Here is a 22,373-nt window from a genome sequence, read left to right as displayed (position 1 = left end):
GGGTCAGACCCATTAACTAGGGACTAACGTGTCTTATTAGTAGTTTACAGTCGTCACCCTCCCCGGAAGCGCGCCCTCGCGCTTTATTATTCCCGCGCTCCGAAGAGACTTCTGAGGATCTGCACACTTCCGGATCCCGCCGCTGCCACCAATGTAACCGGTTATTTTCTTGCCCGGTGCGGGATTCGATACGGGGTGTCCTGCACCACAAGGCGACGTCACTAACCGCTCGGCTAAAGGGTCAGACCCGTTAGCTAGGGGCTAACGTGTCTTATTAGTAGTTTACACCTGTATCCAAACTAAACAACAAAAAAATCACTGCCCAAGGAAACGAACGCCAACCAGGGTGACTGTCGGAACCGCCGGTCTGCATGGGCTAGCAGTTAGCTTAGCCCGCCCCGCTTCCGCGTCCTGTCAGACCGCCCTCGGCGTTTCCTCCTCGGGCGCAGCTCCAGGCAGGGGCCGTGGTCCCTGTGTCCACCGGACGAAGCAGACCAAGCTCTCCCAGCTGATCCAGCGCCAGCTCTCCCAGCCATCAAACGAAGCCAAAACTTGGACGCAGACACTGCATGGACGATACTGGGTGAGGCCGCTGCAAACACGAATTCACGCAGCCATCTTTACGATTTGTACAACCGACAGCATAGGACTGCCCCCGTTACACGTGCAACAACTATGAGGCATTTCCATATCCATCCATTACCCAAACCGCTTATCCTGCTCTCAGGGTCGCGGGAATGCTGGAGCCTATGCCAGCAGTCATTGGGCGGCAGGCGGAGAGACACGACTCTTCGAAATGAACGTAGTTAACGTTTACAAACACAAGACTCGTGGCCCCTTTTTGCCTCACAATCTTTGCACGCACATTTGGCGCATGCAAACAAGGGAACATGTCTATCGGCTACTGTAAACTTCAATCAATATCCACGACAAGTCCCTCTCTAGCTTCCTGTTTTTACAGGAAACACGTGATTATGCGGAATCAAATAGCACATTTTGTTTAAATCAAATCAATCAATCAAATAGCACTCTGCTAGCTGTTTCATGGGGTCTTTAAAGACATCCACGGTGACTGGAAACTGGTTCAGAGTCCAGGACTTTCCCCTGTGCCTTCACCACCCCCACAGCACCTTCTCCAATGATTGAACCTTCAGTCAGTCAGGGACATTCGTGTTTGTAGGGCTGGCCGCACTGGTCGGTACAGCCAAAATAAGGGAGTTCAAACATTTAAAGATAGTTACGCTGTGTGTTTGTAATGAATAATCTGCAACACCACAACGTTGTTTAAGCACCTTTAAAGCTCCAATCCTGAATATTCACGTGCATACAAATGTCCCTTTTGGTACTTTCTATAGCTGGAGTCATGTTTGGAGTGACTAACTGACTGACAGGGTGATCCGTTTGACACGATTGGGCCACTGGATCAAGTGACTAATGACGTCACTGAAGTCACGCGATTGCTCGGCCGACCAACGACATCGCTGGTAAACATGGCAGTGGGCGGTTCCCTGTGGTCGATGCTGGAGCGGATTGGCTGTAGGGACGCTCTTTGTTGTGGTTGTTTTTTTCGCCGTCAGGCAACTGGTGACGCACGGGCATCCGGTTAAGGTGAGTGGTTACGGTGAGGGTGAGGGTTAGCCAATCAGAGGCAGGGTTAGGGTTAGGGTTAGGGTTAGGGTGATCCGCTCTAGCGACCAGCCTTTCTCTAACGAGCGTAATGTATCGCTGCTTGTGGATCCTACAGAAACGCCTCGTTGCAAAAAAAACGTCCAATTCACAAACACCAGCAAAAATAGCCACACGCAGTTAGTGTGAAAATTATTAGCGTCTTCAGAGAGTTGGTGGTAACTGAAGCACATTTAATGGGTTTTTAAACACATTTAAAGGTTTTTTTTAAGGGGTGCCACGACCAGACTTTCCAGTTATCATGGCAGCAGTGACTGTAGCCAGGTAATATAAAAATAAATTGGCGCTATTTAACTGCATAAATAATTAGGGTTTGAAAACCACTGTCCAGAACAGCCGCTGTTCACGGAACCGATGTCAAAACAGCGGCTTTCTAAATGTAGTCGTGGTCTAGCCATATTCTAGGCCTTGGCTAAACGTCTTAGGAAATGCCGCCATTGGAACGTTTGACATTGTAATGATTTCTCTTTAAAGATGAATGATTATTTTCAAGTCTACAGTAAAGTTTGAGCTTGAAAAAAAAATCTGCAGTGGGGTTTATTGTGTAAAAAGGCAATGCCAAGGGGAAAAATACCCTACGCCTGCGCCACACCTGTACTACTAAGGGGCTGATTTATAGAGTACTGGCACCTTTCTTCCCAATTCAAGCACTGTCTCTATGAACTGCACCCATTGGAATGGGCAACTGTGTACACAGCTGGTGCAATTTTGTGGAGAGACGAGAATGAAAGAGAGAGAGAGAGAGAGAGAGAGAGAGAGAGAGAGAGAGAGAGAGAGAGAGAGAGAGAGAGAGAGAGAACAGTCAGAGAAAAAGGGAGAAAGTTGGATGAAGGCAAATTTAAGTGTTTGATTTGCCCCACATTACAGTGTGTAAAATATACAGTTCAGTCAGCAGCCTCTTTTTGCGCCGCCAAAGTAAAGGAAACTGCTGCGTCGTGGTCGTCTGTAGGGTTTGACACTAAGCCCACATGGGGCTTTTGGTCAAGCGCCCTCACCAGCCAGCTCCATCCGCGTCAGAGGAAGCGCCATCAGTTGGTTTCGTCGGTCCTTTCAGAGGAGAGAGCGGTTTGGGAAAGCACACGTGACGAAGCAGAATTTGATGTTTTTCCCTCCTACGGCTGACTGGGGAAGTTTCCTTCCTACGGCCGACTGGAGGACGTTTCCCTCCTAAGGCCGACTGGAGGACGTTTCCCTCCTAAGGCCGACTGGAGGACATTTCCCTCTTATGGCCAACTGGAGGAAGTTTCCCTCCTATGGCCGACTGGAGGAAGTTTCCCTCCTACGGCCGACTGGAGGAAGTTTCCCTCCTACGGCCGACTGGAGGAAGTTTCCCTCCTACGGCCGACTGGAGGAAGTTTCCCTCCTACGACCGACTGGAGGACGTTTCCCTCCTACGGCCGACTGGAGGACGTTTCCCTCCTACGGCCGACTGGAGGACGTTTCCCTCCTACGGCCGACTGGAGGACGTTTCCCTCCTACGGCCGACTGGAGGAAGTTTCCCTCCTACGGCCGACTGGAGGACATTCGGGAACGTCCCTGAGGGGTTGCCTTCATTTGCCACGAGCACTGGAAAAGCCCCTCAGAGAGGGTTGTTGTGGCTGAATAGTAGAACCAAAGCAAATTGATGCTGTGTGCTAATTTACGTAGGCTGCAGCACACGTCCTGCCAAACACCCCTCCACCACCACCACCTCCACCACCGCTCCCTTCTGAAAGCCTTCAGTTTTTATCAGAAATGGCAAATGATCCACGCTGGCATTCGAAACATCTGTCCGGCCGGGCTATTGGTGGCGAGGCCCCAGAGACCTGCCCGCACCAGCCTCTTTTGAACTTCACATTCAAATACGCTGCACTTATTGGAATGGCATGTGGCTGCTATTCTGAAGGGGGATAGCCTGCGAGGGCTTTGATGTCCACCACTGTGTCCAAGGCAGGCAACCCACTCTCACTGCGCTCTGTTTTCCATTTCGGAGACATCTTTTGAGGTGAAGAAGCAGACTGGAGACAGAGCTGCACGTTTCAGACAGCTGGGCGAGGCCCGAATAAAATATCCCAAGTTGAAGATTGCTGCAAATTAGTCCACTTATCAGGAGGGATAACAGTCAAGTAGGCTATGGGGAGGACGCAGGCGTTAGCGTAGGGTTTTGGTGGACGAGAGCAGGGCCTTGACTGCATCAGCGCTCCATATCACTTCGTATTTGTTGCATAAAACACGTAGGTTACACGGCCACGTGTAAGACTGGCTGTACGACGTGCATCTGCGGGAAACTACAACTTGGGCGCCCTCCCCGAGGTGTCTGAAGAAACGGCCTCGTTTCGGGTGAGTAATCTGTCACCGTGAGCTGCCGTCTAAAAGCCGCCAGTAAAACAGCCGTACGACAGGTGAGGCCGTCCCAGAGCCGTCTGTCTCCCCTGGGCGCTGGGCCGCGACACCTCTCTCGCTGCCCCCGCGCTGAGCGGGAGTTAGAAGCGTGCAGAAGGGACCGTGTCTTGTTGTCTTTCCTGCCGTGGGGCCTCGGCCGACACTCCCGTGTTATTCCAGCGGGGCAACTCTCCCACACGCCCGCGTTTCGGGGAGCCCTCTGGGACTCGGTTTGCAAGACAAAACACGCTCCATAAGGCTCTCAATGAGTCACCTTTGGGTTTCTGCACTCGATGCTCATTGTGTGCGTGCGCGCGTGCGCTCTGATTTAGCAAACTTTCTGGGACACGTTTCAGATTAAAGACCAGTTAATTGGGGGGGGGGCTAATTTTTGGGTGAGTGGTTAAGGTTAAGATAAGGGGTGTAGTCCTGACGGTTAAGGGAAGGGATGAACGCAAGTCTTTGTAATGTCCCCAAAAGTGACCTAAGTGCGCGCGCGCGCGCGTGTGATTTGATGACGTGAAGGCCCAGCGATGACTACACACACACACACACACACACACATCCCACCGGCTGGCTGGCTGGCTGTGTTGTCTCTGTAAAGAGGGATGAAAGAGTTAACTAAGGGGGAGGGCGTCTCGACAAGAGGGGCATATATAAAATCACCCCGAGGACGCACGACAAGGAGCAGCGTGCGTGTGTCGAGCGGCCCGTGTTTTGCAGCGTGTTTCAGCCCCGCGGACCTCCTCTGCCGGTGCGCGAAAGAAAAACAAAACAAAACAAAACAACAACAACAACAACAACCACCACCAGCACCACTCTGCTTTGCGCCATGGATGAACGTGGAGCGGACCAAACTCACTGAGCGAGACTTCGGCGCGGCTCAACTTCGTCGAGCGATCACGTCTGTTTTTGTTTGTTTGTTTATTTGTTTGTTTGTTTGTTTGTTTGTTTTTCCTTCGTTTCGTTTCTTTTTCGGGGGACAGCGCTCCCCTCAGTTCGCGCCGCGCACGGCAAGGGGCAGGATGTGGACGCGCAGGGGAAACGTGCGCACGCTGCCGGCTGAGGTGGAGGTGAGGAAGAGTCCGCTCGTGGCGGGACACCGCGCGGAGTGACCGCTGTCGCGGGCCGCGGTAACCGGCGCGCGCGCTCGGGGGGTTTAGCGGACGCGTGAGAGCCGTCTCCGCCGGCATGACGAGGCGTGCGTGAAGCCTCGTGCCTCCGTGCCCGTCGGTGCCCGCAGCGCCCCAACGCCTCCCGCACGCTGGACGAGGCGCGTGCGCCGCCCACTCCTGAAGAAACTTTTTGGGGTTTTTTTTTTGAGAAAGTGGTTTAAGCGTCGGTAGACGCGCTGGATCCCGAAATTTAAGCAACAGCGCTCCCACCCACCCCCACCCACCTCCCCCTTCTTCATTTACTCGTACGCATTTATTTACTGGTTTATTCGTCTGATCTTTGCTTTTTTCCGTCCGTGAAGCGCCGAACCGGCATCGTCTCCCCGTCCACTTTTGTTTCATTCTGATTCCCGAAGTGGCTCCGCAGTGGTGTTGCGGCTCCTCGTCCGCGGCGGATCCGGAGCTCGGAGTCTGCGCAGCGGCGGCTGGAGGAGGAGGAGGAGGAGGAGGGGGAGGAGGAGGGGGTGGGGGCGGTGCCGCCGGAGCTCCCGCCGCGCCGCCGCCGCCGCCGTCCCCGAAGAGCGGCCGCGTCAGGAGGATGGTGCGGCTGGCGGCGGAAGTCCTGCTGCTCCTCGGACTCCTCCTCCTCACCTTACACATCACGGTGCTGCGGAGCAGCCCGCTGGCCCCGGGGAACGACACCTGGAGCTCGGAGCAGAAGGAGCCTGCGCTGGAGGAGGTGGCGGTGAGTGGAGCGGCCGGGTAATTGAGTGCCTTGCCGGAAGGCACTGCCGGTCGTTGTTTACAGTTTGTGTTGTCCCATGTTGTCCCGTGCGCGTGGGCCCCGCAGAGCCTGACAGGAAGTCAGAGGCGTGGCGTATTAAACAGCTTGTCATCGCTAAAAGGAAGGGAGAAAAAGGTCACAGATGGGGAGGATAAAAATCCCCATATTATCTAAGCCGGGGCCCAGGTAATATAAAGCCTCCATTCCCCGAGGGGGGACCCTCTTGAGTATTTAGGTTTCGTTGACATACACGGATGTGGGTCTCTCTCTCTCTCTCTCTCTCTCTCTCTCTCTCTCTCTCTCTCTCTCTCTCTCTCTCTCTCTCTCTCTGTCTGTCTCTGGGGAATGGTGGTCAGCAGCCAGCGGAGAAATGGAAGAAGAGGTAGGGTCAGAGATCGAGAACCCCCCCCCCTCCACCACTACCACCACACACACCCACACACACAAATCTTACCTAGCCATTGTTGGGGGTCAAATGCTAGCTGAAGGCATTTAGCTGTCATCGTGGAACCATCACTGTCATCCAGGCATTCAGTTGATGGGTCAAAGGGTCAGAGCAGAGCCCCCGGAGGTGCTCCTCACATCCTGAAGCCGGTGCTCGGGTACAGTCCGTGCACGGCTCCGGCTCCGGCTGGCCAGGCCTCGGGTCTTTTCAACACTCCGCGCTGCTCTTACACGCCACAGAAGGGTGGTGGGGCGGTTAGATTCTGGCTGCACCGTAAGATGTGAAAACAGGTCTTCCAGGAGGTCTGCAGCTCCTTTTGCACTTCTGTTTGAGCGGCGTGGCTCAGGAGGTAGAGCGGGTCGTCTAGTAATCGGAAGGTCGCCGGTTCGATTCCCCGGCTCCTGTGGGGAGTGTGTTGAAGTGTCCTTGAGCAAGACACTGACCCCTTAACTGCTCCTGATGAGCAGGTTGGCACTTTGCACATGGCAGCCTCCGCCATCAGTGTATGAATGGGTGCAGTCCATTTAGGTTGACACCAGAGCAGGTCCTGGATCAGCAGGTCCTGGATCAAAAGGCTTCTTTAGAGTGTTAAGCTACCTAAGGCTGCTTTTTTGATGTATTTTTAGCATGCTACGGTACTAAAATACATCGGTCAGTCGTTACCCACCTCGTGACCTAAGGACAAATGGTTCATGTGAGCCATGAGGACTGGAATATGGCGTCTCTGGTGTGCTACAATGTGGGAATAGTTACAGCATGCACCTCACCGCAGGAGGAGGACAACTCTAACTTCTCTTATCTCTGCATGTCACCGGGACCACTCTAGATTGGCACATCTAATCAATCAATCGATCAATAAATCAAACTGTATTTATAGCACAAGTCAAACATCAAATGCAACTCCAAGTGCTGAACATAAAACGGCTCCAGCTGTTTCTCATTTGACACTGGTGCACAGAATGCTGACAGACAGAGTCCGAGATCCAACTGAACGTTTTCCACACCACCGAAAGTGTTGGACTGAGCCAGCAGGACCAGGGTCAGGACCAGAATCGGGGGTCCTCCGGGAAGGAACCCCAGAAAACAAACCACAAGCACCCTTCTTGGCAGTCTTGGAAAAAGGCGTGGATCCCATTGACACCACTCCACTTGCACAATTGATATTGAGATTTGGGATCAAAGCTTGTCGAGTTTCTCAGAGAAGGTGCCCCGCCACTCCCCCCCTCACATTATCCGACGGCGGGGCCCAGGCTGAATGGTGCTGTGGCCGTGAATGGACTGCTCCCGACCGTGTGCAGATATGCCTCACTGGTCCGCCACTGAATACCATGATGTCACCTCTTTGCCAGGGCTTGTCACGGCCCAGGGGGCGTATTGTCCTCCCAAGGTGTCATATTTAAAATGGCATTCACGAAAACACAAACGACAGGATCCGGCTGCATGCACCTGCAGAGGGGGGTTCTCAGCGGCAGACACAATGGGGAAGCACGGCCCCCCCCCCCCTGCCGCCGCCGACTCTTCACGGCACATTTATTCCACACTTAGCTGTGAGCCTTAGTTTGGCCCTGCCTAAAGGTCAATGTCACTATTCCCTTTTTTTCTCCCTTTTTTGTAGGATCCCCCCCCCCCTTTTCTCCCCAATTGTATCCAGCCAATTACCCCACTCTTCCGAGCCGTCCCGGTCGCTGCTCCACCCCCTCTGCCGATCCGGGGAGGGCTGCAGACTACCACATGCCTCCTCCCATACATGTGGAGTCGCCAGCCGCTTCTTTTCACCTGACAGTGAGGAGTTTCACCAGCGGGGCGTAGTGCGTGGGAGGATCACGCTGTTCCCCCCCCAGTTCCCCCTCCCCCCCGGAGGCGCTAGTGCAGCGACCAGGACACATACCCAAATCCGGCTTCCCACCCGCAGACACGGCCAATTGTGTCTGTAGGGACGCCCGACCAAGCCGGAGGTTGCACGGGGATTCGAACCGGCGATCTGTAGGGGGCGTCCAGGTGGCATGGCGGTCTATTCTGTTGTCTACCAACACAGGGATCGCCGGTTCGAATCCCCGTGTTGCCTCCGGCTGGGTCGGGCGTCTCTACAGACACAGCTGGCCGTGTCTGCGGGGAGGGGGAAGCCGGATGTGGGTATGTGTCCTGGTCGCTGCATTAGCGCCTCCTCTGGTCGGTCGGGGTGTCTGTTCGGGGGGGGGGGTGTCTGTTCGGGGGGGGGGGCTGGAGGGAATAGCGTGACCCTCCCCCTGGTGAAACTCCTCACTGTCAGGTGAAAAGAAGCGGCTGGCGACTCCACATGTATGGGAGGAGGCGTGTGGTAGTCTGCAGCCCTCCCCGGATCGGCAGAGGGGGTGGAGCAGCAACCGGGACGGCTCGGAAGAGCGGGGTAATCGACCAAGTACAATTGGGGAGAAAGGGGGGGGGGGCGAAAAAAAGTGTCTGTAGGGGCCGGGTCGATGTCACTATTAAGATACAGCCGATCGACAGCTATTCGGTAACAGGAGCAGCCATTTATTCAAACGTCCCAGCAAAAGTAAACAAATCAATATACAATTCCCGTGACACCCTTTTGTATGATGCATTTGTTCCAGCAGTTTGCTTGCAGCGCCCTCCCTCGGCCATGGCGGGATGCGTGCACGTGGTCCGTTTGGTCTGTTGCGTTTGTTTGACTAGGTAAGCCAACACACATCCAGGCACGTCCGCCAGCGGGAGGCACGTGACAGGGGGGAGGACAAGCGCGCCGCGTTGAAAAGCATCTGGCACAATGTGCACTGCCTTCATTTCCTGCCGGCCCTCCCCCGGGGGAAGCCACCCCCCCCCCCCGAGTTGCTCCCAATTGAAAATGGAGTCATGCTCCTTTAAGCAGCGCTCACAAAGTGAAAAAGGGGGAAGCGGGAAAAAGCAGAGGAGATGCCATGAGGAGGAAAGAAGGGGTGGTGAGGGGGGTTGTGTGTGTGTGTGTGGGGGGGGGGGGTTACAAGGTTCATTCATGGCTTTTCATGGTGGGGGTGACATCCTGGGAGGCCCTAAATGAACTGAGGAATGGTGTGTCACTTTTGATCCTCACATTAAAGCACTTCCCTCCTCATGGAAGATCTCAAGATGAGCAACATGTGCCCCGCACTGACGCACATGCCTCCTAGACGGCGTGGCAGTGTGAGTCCTTTGGCTTCCAGACACCCGGGGGTCAACGTGCACTGCTGCGTCCCTGAACCGTGAGATTAGCTTGTCCTGACCACTGGTCTGTGGTTAAAAACATAAAGCCCCATAGAGAATGACTTGGGAAAGACAGTGCTCATGGTGACATGAGGGGGGGGGGAAGAGACAAGGATGACCATTCTCTGCTTTATACTTTGTTCCCGTTATTTTATATGCTTTTTTTGTATTTTCCCAAACACAGTCACAAAATATTGAGGAGACTCCGGAGTTATCCGAAACGAATTCCTAGATGTAGTGGTTTTGCTGATTGACACGACGTAGCCCCAGAGCATAACAGTGTGGGTTTACAAGAGGAAAGCCCATTTTTATGGGTATCCAGGGGTAATATATTCAGGGTAATTTTGCTTTGCCATAAACCGTGAGGAGACACAAAAGATGGCGGAAGGGGCTCCTTGTTACCACAAAGGATGGCTTCCAAAGGGAAGCTGTAAGGCCTCCAAGGAGAAGTGATCCGGTTCTTGGCTTCCTGTTGGACCTCTTGTGTTTCAGTCCATGTGATGCGAGAGGCTTGCAGTCCACCCAATGTCCCATTCAGCTCCACTATGAAATCCGGATTCTAATCCGTTGATTTCTGTTTCAGACTTCCACGTTTTCCTTCTTGTCTAAAGATTCTGACGTCCTACGAAGATCGGTTAAGACTTGGTTAGAGTCTGATAATCACACTCCATCCATCCATCCATCCATCCATTATCCAAGCCACTTATCCCAATCGGGGTCGCTGGATGCTGGAGCCTATCCCAGCAGTCATTGGGCGGCAGGTGGAGAGACACCCTGGACAGGCCGCCAGTCCATCACATTCACACCTAGGGACAATTTAGTACGGCCGATTCACCTGACCTACATGTCTTTGGACTGTGGGAGGAAACCGGAGCACCCGGAGGAACCCATGCAGACAGGGGGAGAACATGCAAACGCCACACAGAGGGCGACCCCCCCCCAAGGTTGGACAACCCCGGGGTTCGAACCCAGGACCTTCTTGCTGTGAGGCGACCGCGCTAACCACTGCGCCACCGTGCCACGTAATCATACTCTGAACACGTGAGCAATCTTAAAGAAAGCCACAATCCTAAAGATTTACATGCAAACAAACAAGATGCGTCCATTGCTGGCGTATTTGAGACTGTAGCTAATCCATACATGTCTAAATCACCCACGCTTCTGCACGTGCTGATTTTAGTGGTCACTGTCAGGTAAAAATGACTCGCGGTGCAGTGTTTTTTTCTTTTTTACTTTTGAGATACTTTATTAATCCCCCATGGGGAAATTACACTCTGCATTTAAGCCATCCTAGCTGTGTAGCTAGGTGCCGTGGGCAGCCGCCGTGCAGCGCCCGGGGACCAACTCCAGTCCGTCTTGCCATGCCTCGGTCAGGGGCACAGACAGGAGTACTGGCCCTAACATGCATGTCTTTTGGATGGCGGGGGAAACCGGAGCACCCGGAGGAAACCCGCCGCAGACACGGGGAGAACATGCAAACTCCACACAGAGGACGACCCGGGACGACCCCTAAAGTTGGACTACCCCGGGGCTCGAACCCAGAACCTTCTTGCTGTGCGGCGACCGCGCTAACCACTGCGCCGCCGTGCCGCCCAATCCATCTTTTTTCAATCTGTACTGTAACAGCCAAATGTGCAGGAATAAAGCGGCAAGTTTCAAGAAGCAATTTTTCAAAAAAAAAAAAAAAAAAACCTTCATGGTGATCTCTTAGAATCTCTCCAAGGTGCTGAAATGACCCTGGCCCTTTGCTTTTATGGTGCAGCCTCCCCAGTAAAACCAGTATGATCTCAAAATGCCACATCAGAGCAGATACCTTCCCATTAGGGTTTAATCACCTGGCTCTGAATGCATAAACCAATTCAAATAATTGAAGTGGAAAAAGCTGACTTTTTGTGGCGAGCATAAAGTGGAGACGACTGCTTTGCAGGGATTTACAGTTCCCAGTGAAGTAAAAGAAGAGAAAAAAAAAACTCCCCCAAAAAACAATTTGGTTGCTTTAACCACGCTTCTTTTTGAAGCATGCACTTCTCGTTAGGCTGCAGGGAGAGATCAGTATTGCTTTCTAATTTAGCTTTATGGCTCCTGACCATAATAATGACCATTAGATTTTTTTTTCCAACCTGCAGTTCACGTGCAGAACAATTCCTCTCATCGTCTCATTACCCTTAATGTATTTTACAGAGTGTGAAAGTTAACACTGTAGCGGAGGTACCGGTACATGTAGTATCATACAGTTATTATCGCATAATTACACAACTCCCTTTCTCAGGACCTTTCATTTCGAGCCTTTCATTTAGATTTGCACGTCTGCAGACTGGATCACAAATTGCTGAGTACACGTTTATCATCAATAGGGGATCTTAACTACGCACTCATCTCGGAGCCCAGATGCGAGCCGCTTTGGGTTACTGCAAGCAGCAGATGAGGTTTCTGCAGATATCGCATATCTCCTGAGAGTCCAAATAACAATCGGTGTTGATGTAGTGTAATTGCCCCAGTGGACCATATTTTCATGCGGTCTTGCATCGTAATTGCTCTCCTCAGAAGATACTGGACCGGGTCAACAGTTTAGTCTTGGATCTGCTGTTTTTGGTGCGTCATCGTCCGACAGGATAGATGATTCATGTGGACGTAGCCTGGATGTCTGAGGATTAGACGATCTGCACACACCACCACAGGTTTCTTCATAGTACAATTACTGTGCGCTGGTATGTCTTGGCGTTGGTGGTGGCTACCCTGACAGTGCGCCATGAGGGGAAGTTTTGATTTCAGGTTCAGGTTACTTTATTTGCCCCCGTGTGCAGATTTGGTCTGCAGTAAGACAAGGAATCCATCTCGACACACATTTCACCAACAACACAGACAGCAGACTGCAATGTTGCGGGTGTCCCGAGTGGTGTAGCGGTCTATTCCGTCGCCTACCAACGCAGGGATCGCCGGTTCGAATCCCCCGTGTTACCTCCAGCTTGGTCGGGTGTCCCTACAGACACAATTGGCCGTGTCTGCGGGTGGGATATGGGTATGTGTCCTGGTCGTTGCACTAGCACCTCCTCTGGTCAGTCAGGACGCCTGTTAGCGGAGGAGGGGGAATAGCGTGATCCTCCCACGCGCTACGTCCCCCTGGTGAAACTCCTCACTGTCAGGTGAAAAGAAGCGGCTGGCGACTCCACATGTGTCGGAGGAGGAGGCATGTGGTAGTCTGCAGCCCTCCTCGGATCAGCAGAGGTGGTGGAGCAGCGACCAGGACGGCTCGGAAAAGTGGGGTATAATTGGCTGGATACAACTGGGGAGAAAAAGGGGGGGGGGGGTTAAAATGTTGCTACAACTTCTTAAATTCTGCCATTTCATTGTGTCATTACATGCAACCTATTGCAGTTGTCTGTCCACGTTAGTCCAGTTGCCTCCGTGTCTCAGAGTGTTACTGAAAACCAGAAACCTCTTGTCTTAACAGGTGCTGTGACATGATCATCTCTCCATGTAACACCACCCACAATTCAAATCCATACCCTCTCACGAGGAATCGACATGAGTTTCAAGAACTCGTAGTTTTATAGTCTCAGAAAAGTTTTTTTGGGGGGGATTTCCCCCCCCCCTTTTTCTCCCCAACTGTATATTGTATCTGGCCGATTACCCCACTCTTCCGAGCCGTCCCGGTCGCTGCTCCACCTCCTCTGCCGATCCGGGGAGGGCTGCAGACTACCACACGCCTCCTCCGATACATGTGGAGTCGCCAGCCACTTCTTTTCACCTGACAGTGAGGAGTTTCGCCAGGAGGTGGTAGCGTGTGGGAGGGTCACGCTATTCCCCCCCGACCAGAGGACCAGGACCCATACCCACATCCGGCTTCCCACCCACAGACACAGCCAATTGTGTCCACAGGGACGCCCGACCAAGCCGGAGGCAACGCAGGGATTCGAACCGACGATCCCCATGTTGGCAGGCAACGGAATAGGCTGCCACGCCACCCAGCCGCCCACAGAAAAGGTTTTTACTCGGCTGCACAAAGTTCAGTATCCGTTCGTGGCTGGAAGCTGCAGGAGAAAGTGTCTCCTGACAGCAGGTAACCCAACACTTCATCCCAGTGTGTCGAATCATAACCGCGTTTGAAAAGAGACCAGAGATGAGTCCTCATCAGAGGACAGCCAGCTAAACCATCAGCTATTTAAATATCTATTCCTTTGTTGATTTCAGCTCGTATAGCGCTATGTATGATGTAGGAACGAGTGCCGGTACGGTGGAGGGTTTGTCCTCTGGGTGGACCCGCTGAGGCGGGTTGGGTTCCAGTCCATGAGTGACTTCTGAGGACTGGGACATGAAAGGCAGGGTTATCACATGGGCATCTCAGAACCAAAGAGGCTCCTATCAGGTTCACATGAAGGGTGCACAAACAACGTCGGTGTATTGAAACGGCCCCTGCGGAGCGCCGTATCCTGTTTATCCGTGAGTCATAATTGGCTCGTGGTGGTGGGTGCAGAAAATACTTTGTGGCATTAATTGGAATCCACGTCGTCAGAAGGATTGAATCATCTCTCCTCCTCAGAGCTGACTGTGTTTAGGACTGGCAGGTTTTGCATCAAGAACTTCTCCTTTTTTTTGGTGGAGTCGTGTGACATATGTTGAGCTTTCCCTTCATTTTCTCCCAATTATCGGCAATTATATCACGGCTTTAATGACGGCAGGGGTATGGATGTGGCCGTGTGTTTGGTGCAGCCCCCCTGCTCAGCCTGTGGCCTCCTCGAGGGTTGCGTGCACATTTATAATCCTTGCACCCGCACCGCGCAGGTCCGTTTCCAGGGCCCGTATTGTCCCGGGGGTGCACCTTGTCTGGACACAAACGGCTCCGCCGGGGGCTCTTATGCTCGCCGCGGTGAGGCCGAGCTGACACGGTGTCTGTGGCCGGCCGCCGCAAAACGTACGGAGCGGCTGGCGCATTCTCGGGCCTCGGCCCGGCCACAAAAACACAGGGGGAGGAAGAAACGGCAGATGAAAAAAGGCAAACGAGCAACAAGATTGATGGCTTTCTTTGATCTTATTTTCTGCCACCCCAGAACGGATGATTGCCGGCTACTTATGGCTGTCTGTCCAATTGAGGAGTAATTACTCTCTCCGCTGCGCATACGTGACAGGGGACATATGCCCCGGCCGTCCTTTTCGGGATGGATTTACAGCCTCCTGACAGATGATTGAGTGTTTTTCTCTCCACCGGGAGACAGAAGCAATTATTTTTGCAGTGTTTGCATAGGCTTCTTTGAATAGCCCCGGCGAGACGTAAACGAAACCATCAGTCTGACATTTTTATTTTTGTTTGGCTGCAGACGCAGAATATTCTATATGTGTCCGCAGCGTAATGCCACGGTGGAACGGAGCGGCACTTTCTGTCAGTTAAAAATGGGCAAAAAAAATAAATGAATCGCACCGTGACACGGGATCCCAGTATAGACGGTCGCTGCCGTAGTTTATGGTCTGGAGGAGGCCGACGGCGGTGCGGCCCGTCGCTCACATGCACGGAAAGCGTCGGTCGCAGAGGCTCCCCGTGGCCCTGGGCAGGACATGTATAGAGGGAAAGAGGTTATGGACACACACACACACACACACACACACACACAAAAGCCTCGTCAGCATGAAATATCATATCAGTCTAGCTGCAGTGGGGGGTCCGAGTGGACATTCTGGTATTAAAACTGTTGTAACTGGGAAATGACATAAAAACAAGCCGCCAGTTTACAAGTAAAGACGCCAGACACGCCCGTTATGAATATTCATACCTGTTGGAGTTGCCGATGAGGCGGTCCTGCTGTTATTTACTCTATTCTTCTTTCTGTACTCAGATTACAACATTTATTTATTTATTTACCCCCCCCCCTTTTTTTTTCTCCCCAATTTTACTTGCCCAATTGCCCCACTCTTCCGAGCCGGTCGCTGCTCCACCCCCCGTCTGCCGATCTGGGGAGGGCTGCAGACTACCACATGCCTCCTCTGATGCATGTGGAGTCGCCGGCCGCTTCTTTTCGCCTGACAGTGAGGGGTTTCGCCAGTGGGACGTAGCGCGTGGGAGGATCACGCTATTCCCCCCAGTTCCCCCTCCAAACAGGCGCCCCGGCCGACCAGAAGAGGCGCTAGTGCAGCAACCAGGACACATACCCACATCCGGCTTCTCGCCCGCAGACACGGCCGATTGTGTCTGTAGGGACGCCCGACCAAGCCGGAGGTAACGCGGGGATTCGAACCGGCGATCCCCTGTGTTGGTAGACAACGGAATAGACCGCCACGCCACCCGGACGCCCCATGCAGATTATAAAATAACACCGTGTAAAAAAAAATAAAATAAGATCTCTGTGATTTTGTGGACGTCTGATGATGATTTGTATCGTTTCACACGTTTCCTCTCAACAGAACACGTTAAATGCGAGAAGCAGCTCGGCTGACCAGCTGGCCCCTAAGGACCGGAGGTCTGGTACAGAGCATCGGTCGGCCCGCCAGCCCGCCACCCTCCCCTGGGCACGCGGTGTGGGAGGAGGCCTACAGAGGGACGGCCCTGGAGCGTTCCTCCTAGACCTGCACAACTTCCCAGACCTCTCCAAAGCTGACATCAACGGGCAGAATCCCAACATACAGGTGACGGCGGGGTTTGTGTGTGGGCGTCTGCGTGCACGTCGACCTCCGCGCTCTCGCTTGTGTGCGACAGGCGGCGCAAACGGGAAGAGGCAGCATAGCTTGGTGCACATCGCTAACCCCCTTTTTCTCCTCCTCCCTTCCCCTCCGTCCATCCTCTCTCTTGCTCCCTGCTCCCTCACACTTTCTGGCCCAGAGGAACGCGTACAATAGACATCCAAGGTCAAATCTCGCGTCCGTCATAATGACGTCTGAAAGGCAGGCGCTAACCAGTGATGCCTCACGACTAACCCATGTGCAGGGAGACAGACTGCAGCTTATGTAAATGTGTGGCAAGCCCTCGCCCACAAGTCCCTCAGCATGCAGATGGCCGAATAACCACCGCCATGTTTAAAATCTTTCTCCTGTCTAATCCGTTGAGGGGGGTCCTCCACATTTCTCTGAGCGTTGCTGCTAAATCCCAGCATGAACAAAGTGTATTAACATCTCAAGATGTGGGGAAGAGAGCGGGGCAAGCAATTGAGCAAGTGAGCGAGGGTGTGGAAGACCAGGGGAGGGGGCGTCTTTGATCCTGGGATTCATCTGGCTTTCATGGTCTGGAGGAGGCTGAGCAGCCCTTTGAACTTTGTGTTTAGGTGGAGAGAGAGAGAGCCAGGGCTGTGGGGTGGGGTGAGGGGGTGGTGGCTTTTGGAGCCAGGGTGGAGGCCCCCCCCTTCATCTGTTAGGCACATGTTTTAGGACAGAAGGTTGTCGGGAGGAGGAGGGGCGGGGGTGACGGCGGTTGTGAGGAGTTGTGAGGGGAGTGCAGGGTGTCACCTCACCACGGTCCAGCTGCCCCGTCCAGGCAGGCATGACCGACAGCCAGTGGACGTAGTCTGTCAAAAAGCAATACCAGCATCCCGTGTCCTTGCAATTTTCAAGCTAGACCACATTAGTAGTACTGACACCATCCGACGCCTTCTCTCCTCTGCACCAGGTGACCATCGAAGTGGTGGACGGCTTCGAGGACCCCGAGCCAGAGAAGGGCCTCCACAAGGAGAGCAAACCCAAAACCAGCTGGAGAAACTGGTGGTCTCACTCGTCGTCCACCTCCTCCTCCTCAACCCCCCGTCAAACAGAGGAGCAGGAGCGCAGCTACGGGAGCAACGCTGAGGATAGCAACTTCCTGCGGCCATTGGGGGAATGGGACAGGAGAGGAGGCGCAGGAGGAGGCAGCAAAGCTCAGAATGAATATGGTGAGTGTAACAGGAGGGGTGTTGCGAGCATGTGCACGGCTTTGTGTGCATTCAAAGGAAATGAATATATTTTAGCTGTATGCTGGTGGACTAAACTCAAACATGTACGGGATAATCCACGACGAGGTGTGCGTTTAAGGACTTTAATGCACGACGCGGAGGCAAGGAGTCAGCTGACACAAGGCGGAGTGTGGTTGCCTCTGCGGAGTGAGTTGAAATCCTTTAACGAACACCTTGTCGTGGATCGTCCCACTTGTTCCCTTACCAAAGAATTAAAATAAAGTGGGCGTCCGGGTAGCGTAGCGGTCGATTCTGTTGCCTACCAACACGGGGATCGCCGGTTCGAATCCCCGTGTTACCCTCCGGCTTGGCCGGGCGTCCCTACAGACACAATTGGTCGTGTCTGCGGGTGGGAAGCCAGATGTAGGTATGTGTCCTGGTCGCTGCACTAGCGCCTCCTCTGGTCGGCGGGGGCGCCTGTTCGGGAGGGAGCGGGGACTGGGGGGAATAGTGTGATCCTCCCACGTGCTACGTCCTCCTGGTGAAACTCCTCACTGTCAGGTGAAAAGAAGTGGCTGGCGACTCCACATGTATGGGAGGAGGCATGTGGTAGTCTGCAGCCCTCCCCGGATCGGCAGAGGGGGTGGAGCAGCAACCGGGATGGATCAGAAGAGTGGGGTAATGGGCTGGGTACAATTGGGGAGAAAAAGGGGTTAAAAAAAATAAATAATTTTATTTATTTTAATTATTAATTAATTAAAATAAAGACAGTCACTTGTTTTGTTTCGTTTATGAACGTTTTGGACTCGGAATTAAAAGGTCGTGACGCAAAATTTAGCCACTAAGCTAGCTTTCAATGTTTACCGGGCTTGCTCCTGAGTCCGCGTGTTGCTATGGTTACACAGTAACTCCGAACTTGAATCTAGAACAGATAAAAGCTTGAGCCGGTCTACGTGTGCATTATATGGTTTTAAGGCACACCCTCCAGCCAATCAGAGACCAGGACTCTCTGTTACCATGGCACAAGGTAGAAAATTACCCCGGTCGTGAGCTTCAGAGGCTCTTACGGGAACATCGGCAGCATCTCCACAGATGGCCACAAGTCTCTATGTGAGATCTGTAATTTGCAGATTTGCTGATTTTAAACTGTCTCCGTAATTAAGTACAGTCATTCAAGGTCAGCCTGCGCGAGCCCCTGATTGAAGCCTTTAACGCTCTTTTATGAGACGAGCTCCTCGGTGCTGTGGCGCTGGCTACATGACGCAGTTTTAAACGCCTTCATAACATCAAAGTTTGACTCGCAGGCACGGGGCCAGACGTACTTTCAGGCTGCCACGCCATTATCACAACACTCCTCGGCAGCAACCCCCCTAAGATAAATCTGCCGGGGAAGAATTTACACTCGCTCTCATACAATATCCATCCTCATCGTGTCGTAGCTTGCCCAAAACCAACATGGTCGAACAAGAATGTGTGCGCCGAGGAAAATGTCATTTTATACGCATGCACCACAGCGGTTAAGAGAAAGCTTTTATAAACTGTTTTTGTTTTGTTTTTTTGCGAAACCATAAAGGATGTTTCATGCATTTTGGTTTATCACTGTGGTCACTTATCGCCGTGGTCAATTCCAAGTCATCCTTCCTCCATACCACACTCGTAGACCGGAGTGCATTTCATCCTCATTACTGTCATGTTTTGAAATCTCATAATAATCATAATTTTGGATTTGGCAGTGTGTACTGTCATTCACGACAGCACACACGCTGTACAACTGACCATAATACGCATTTATTTGGTCAACTGTGTTGGCTAAGTGCTGGTCATTAGGAAGCCCTCCGTATTTAAAGTGTTGTATAAGATGACACACAAACGGCTTCATGAAGAGGGGTTGCGTGTGCGGGGATGGGGGTTTATAGGAAAGCTCTGGACCCCGGCCAGACATACTTTTATCCCAACAGGTCCACGTTCACTTCCCCTCATTGTCAGAGTGGAATAAATCACTTTCAAGATGCGGGAGGGGATTGTGGGATAAACTTGTCACAGTGCTCACTGAAACTTTTTAGTTATCCGCAGAATGAATTGGAAAGAAAAAGGTTTCTCGCCAGGTTCACCTCCTGTTTCAAGACCTATGAGTCTCATGCAGTGACTGAGGCATCCAGGGCCTGTGTGCCAAGGTACCTCCTGCAGAGAGTTTCCATTTGCATACTGCCTACCAGTTTTAACCTGTTTGATGTGTGTGTGTGTGTTTGTGTGTGTGTGTGTGCACAGCCTTGCCTGGTATCTTGTCTGAGGGTCAAAGTCAAAGGGAATGTTGAGAATGCCCCCATTCCCCCCTTATGCCTTCCCCCACCTATTATTAGTGAGGCATGCTAACAGGCCAGGTTAAGTGCAGCATGTGGCCTGCATCAGATCTGAGTCTGTCTCTCTCTCTCTCTCTCTCTCTCTCTCGCTCTCTCTCATCCAGACTATATTGATGGGGACGGGGACTGGAGTAACTGGTCGCTTTGCAGTGTCACGTGTGGAAATGGAAACCAGAAGAGGACCAGGTCCTGTGGTTACGCCTGCACCGCCACTGAGTCGCGCACTTGCGATATGCCCAATTGCCCAGGTAAAGAGGACGCCGCAGCTATCGTACGAAAACGGATGGCTCCTTTAGCCATATTAGCTATACAGCGATGCGCGAAGAAAATGGGGGTGTAAGCGTGCGTGGACAGTTGATTCTCATGCACATCGTGTTATAAACACCATCGTGCATTATACTGGACACATGATTAACAGCCCATTCGTCTGTCCGCAGGAATCGAAGATGCCTTTAAGACGGCGGCCACTGAAGTGAGCCTGCTGGCCGGAACAGATGAATTCAATGCCACGGAGCTCTTTGGTGTCGGTATGATACTCTCATTACTCTTTCTACTTGATTCACATCTCACTCCAGACTATCGCTCATTCAGATGTCCTTACACTGTCAAAGATACCCCCCTCCATCTGGCAGCCGTACACGGCCCAGCCTTCCTCGGTGCACTTCAGCATTCCTCGCACTTTGGCAGGGCCGCGTTACTGTGCAGAGGGGGAAATGTGCAGCAGGGTAGGAAGAGCACAGCATGTCGCCCCCCCTTTCTCTCTTCCTCGCTCACTCGCTTTCTGTGTCTATCTCATTCCAATCAACACAAAGCTCATCCGCGAAAGAAAACACCTTTTAGCCACAAAGCACAACTTCTCCCACCCTCCCGTTTTTGTCTTTTTCTAACACGACGACGTTGAACTCTCTCCTAATGTCCTCCAGACACGGACAGCTGTGAGCGGTGGATGAACTGCAAGAGCGACTTCCTGAAAAAGTACATGACCAAGGTGGCCAACGACCTCCCCAGCTGCCCCTGCGCCTACCCGACCGAGGTGGCGTACAGCACGGCCGACGTGCACGACGCCACCGCCCGCCGGGACTTCCGCTGGAAGGACGCCAGCGGGCCCAAAGAGAAGCTGGAGATCTACAAACCCACGGCGCGCTACTGCATCCGCTCCATGCTCACGCTGGAGTCCACCACGCTGGCTGCGCAGCACTGTTGCTACGACGACGGCATGAAGCTGATCACGCGCGGCAAGGGGGCCGGCACGCCCAACCTCATCAGCACCGAGTTCTCGGCCGACCTGCACTACAAGGTGGACATTTTGCCCTGGATCATCTGCAAGGGAGACTGGAGCCGCTACAACCAGGCCAGGCCGCCAAACAACGGACAGAAGTGCCCCGACAATCCCCAGGATGAGGACTATTACAAACAATTTGAGGAAGCCAGGGAATTTTAGACCCTCTCCGGGGTGAAAGAAATGAAAATGAATAAAACCACTTACAAGACATTCGTGGAAACCTCCGGAGTGGTGCTGAAACCATCTCAAGGACCAGGGCTGACTGTTCATGCTCGCCACCATGAAGAGAAAGGAAACTCTCAAATGGTGCCACATCTCTCACTTGGACCTCAAGGAACTCTTTCTGGTTGTCACCAAAACCAGAGACGAGTATCGCGTGTGTTTTGTTTGTTTGTTTTCGGTTCAATTTCCATAAAACCTGTCTGGGGAAAAAAAGAAAAATATATATGTGAAATGAATTAGTTTTTTTTGTCAATAATTATTTCCCCATTTGTTCCGTTTGTCACTAAAGGGAGCGCTAAATTTTAATTCATGATGGGGGAAAATTACTCTCATGTGACTTTCTGTCCAAGATGTCTCTAGAGTTGTAGATGGGTTGTTTGGTGAGTGGGAGAGGCTATCGATAATGTGATAATAGCCTCCCTGTTGGTCGATAATGGCTTTACTGTGGAGCCCGTGGAGGAAAGGGAACGCGCGTGGACAGAGAGAACGCTACGGACGGAGACCATATTCAGTTTTACCCCGTGTGTGTTTGGTTATCTCTTAACAATTAGGTCGTCATGTATACTTTTACATAAGTATGTTTATTTAGCATGCACATTTTTATTTTTATTTTTTGGGAATAATTTACAACTGTGTACTCTTGTCACCTGACACAGATCAGTTTCCTCAATGTAAAAAAAGAAGAAGCCTGCATTATTTTTGTAAAGTATTTATTAAGTTGTAGCCGTTTCCCAGTGGGGTGGCCCATTCGTGTATGGCTGAATGCTAACTTGAGATTGCGGTCTTGGCTCGAGCTTCGCCATCAAAGTATATGAAGCCTATATCTCAAGTTAGGATTAAACCCTCGTTCCGTTAGACAGAATGTGTGAATACAGTTTTATGGAAAGATGTTTTGAGATATAAATGTTTAAATAATAAAAAAAAAGGTCTATGTGTCGCTGAAAAAAAGCGTTTTGGTTTTTTTTTCTCCCCCTGGGATTTCCTTGATTCTCTTTCGGTTACTTTACCTGGCATGATACTCACGGTAATTATCTCTGATAGGCGGATATTAAAAA

The 22,373-nt window shown here is 52.2% G+C and overlaps 1 protein-coding gene across 1 annotated transcript; it reads left to right on the top strand.

Moving 5' to 3' along the window:
- The first annotated feature begins 5,745 nt into the window (after positions 1–5,745).
- Positions 5,746–21,255, top strand: ism1 (isthmin 1). The gene is made up of 6 exons (XM_056292317.1): positions 5,746–5,901; positions 16,001–16,222; positions 17,196–17,454; positions 19,919–20,062; positions 20,252–20,341; positions 20,738–21,255. Exons 1-6 carry the CDS (start codon positions 5,761–5,763, stop codon positions 21,253–21,255), a joined length of 1,374 nt encoding a protein of 457 aa, XP_056148292.1. The 5' UTR covers positions 5,746–5,760.
- Positions 21,256–22,373: the final 1,118 nt, after the last annotated feature.

The sequence above is a fragment of the Lampris incognitus genome, chromosome 13 (assembly GCF_029633865.1).
Source record: "Lampris incognitus isolate fLamInc1 chromosome 13, fLamInc1.hap2, whole genome shotgun sequence".
NCBI classification, from domain to species: domain Eukaryota; kingdom Metazoa; phylum Chordata; class Actinopteri; order Lampriformes; family Lampridae; genus Lampris; species Lampris incognitus.
This window is presented reverse-complemented; position numbering and strand designations above follow the sequence as displayed.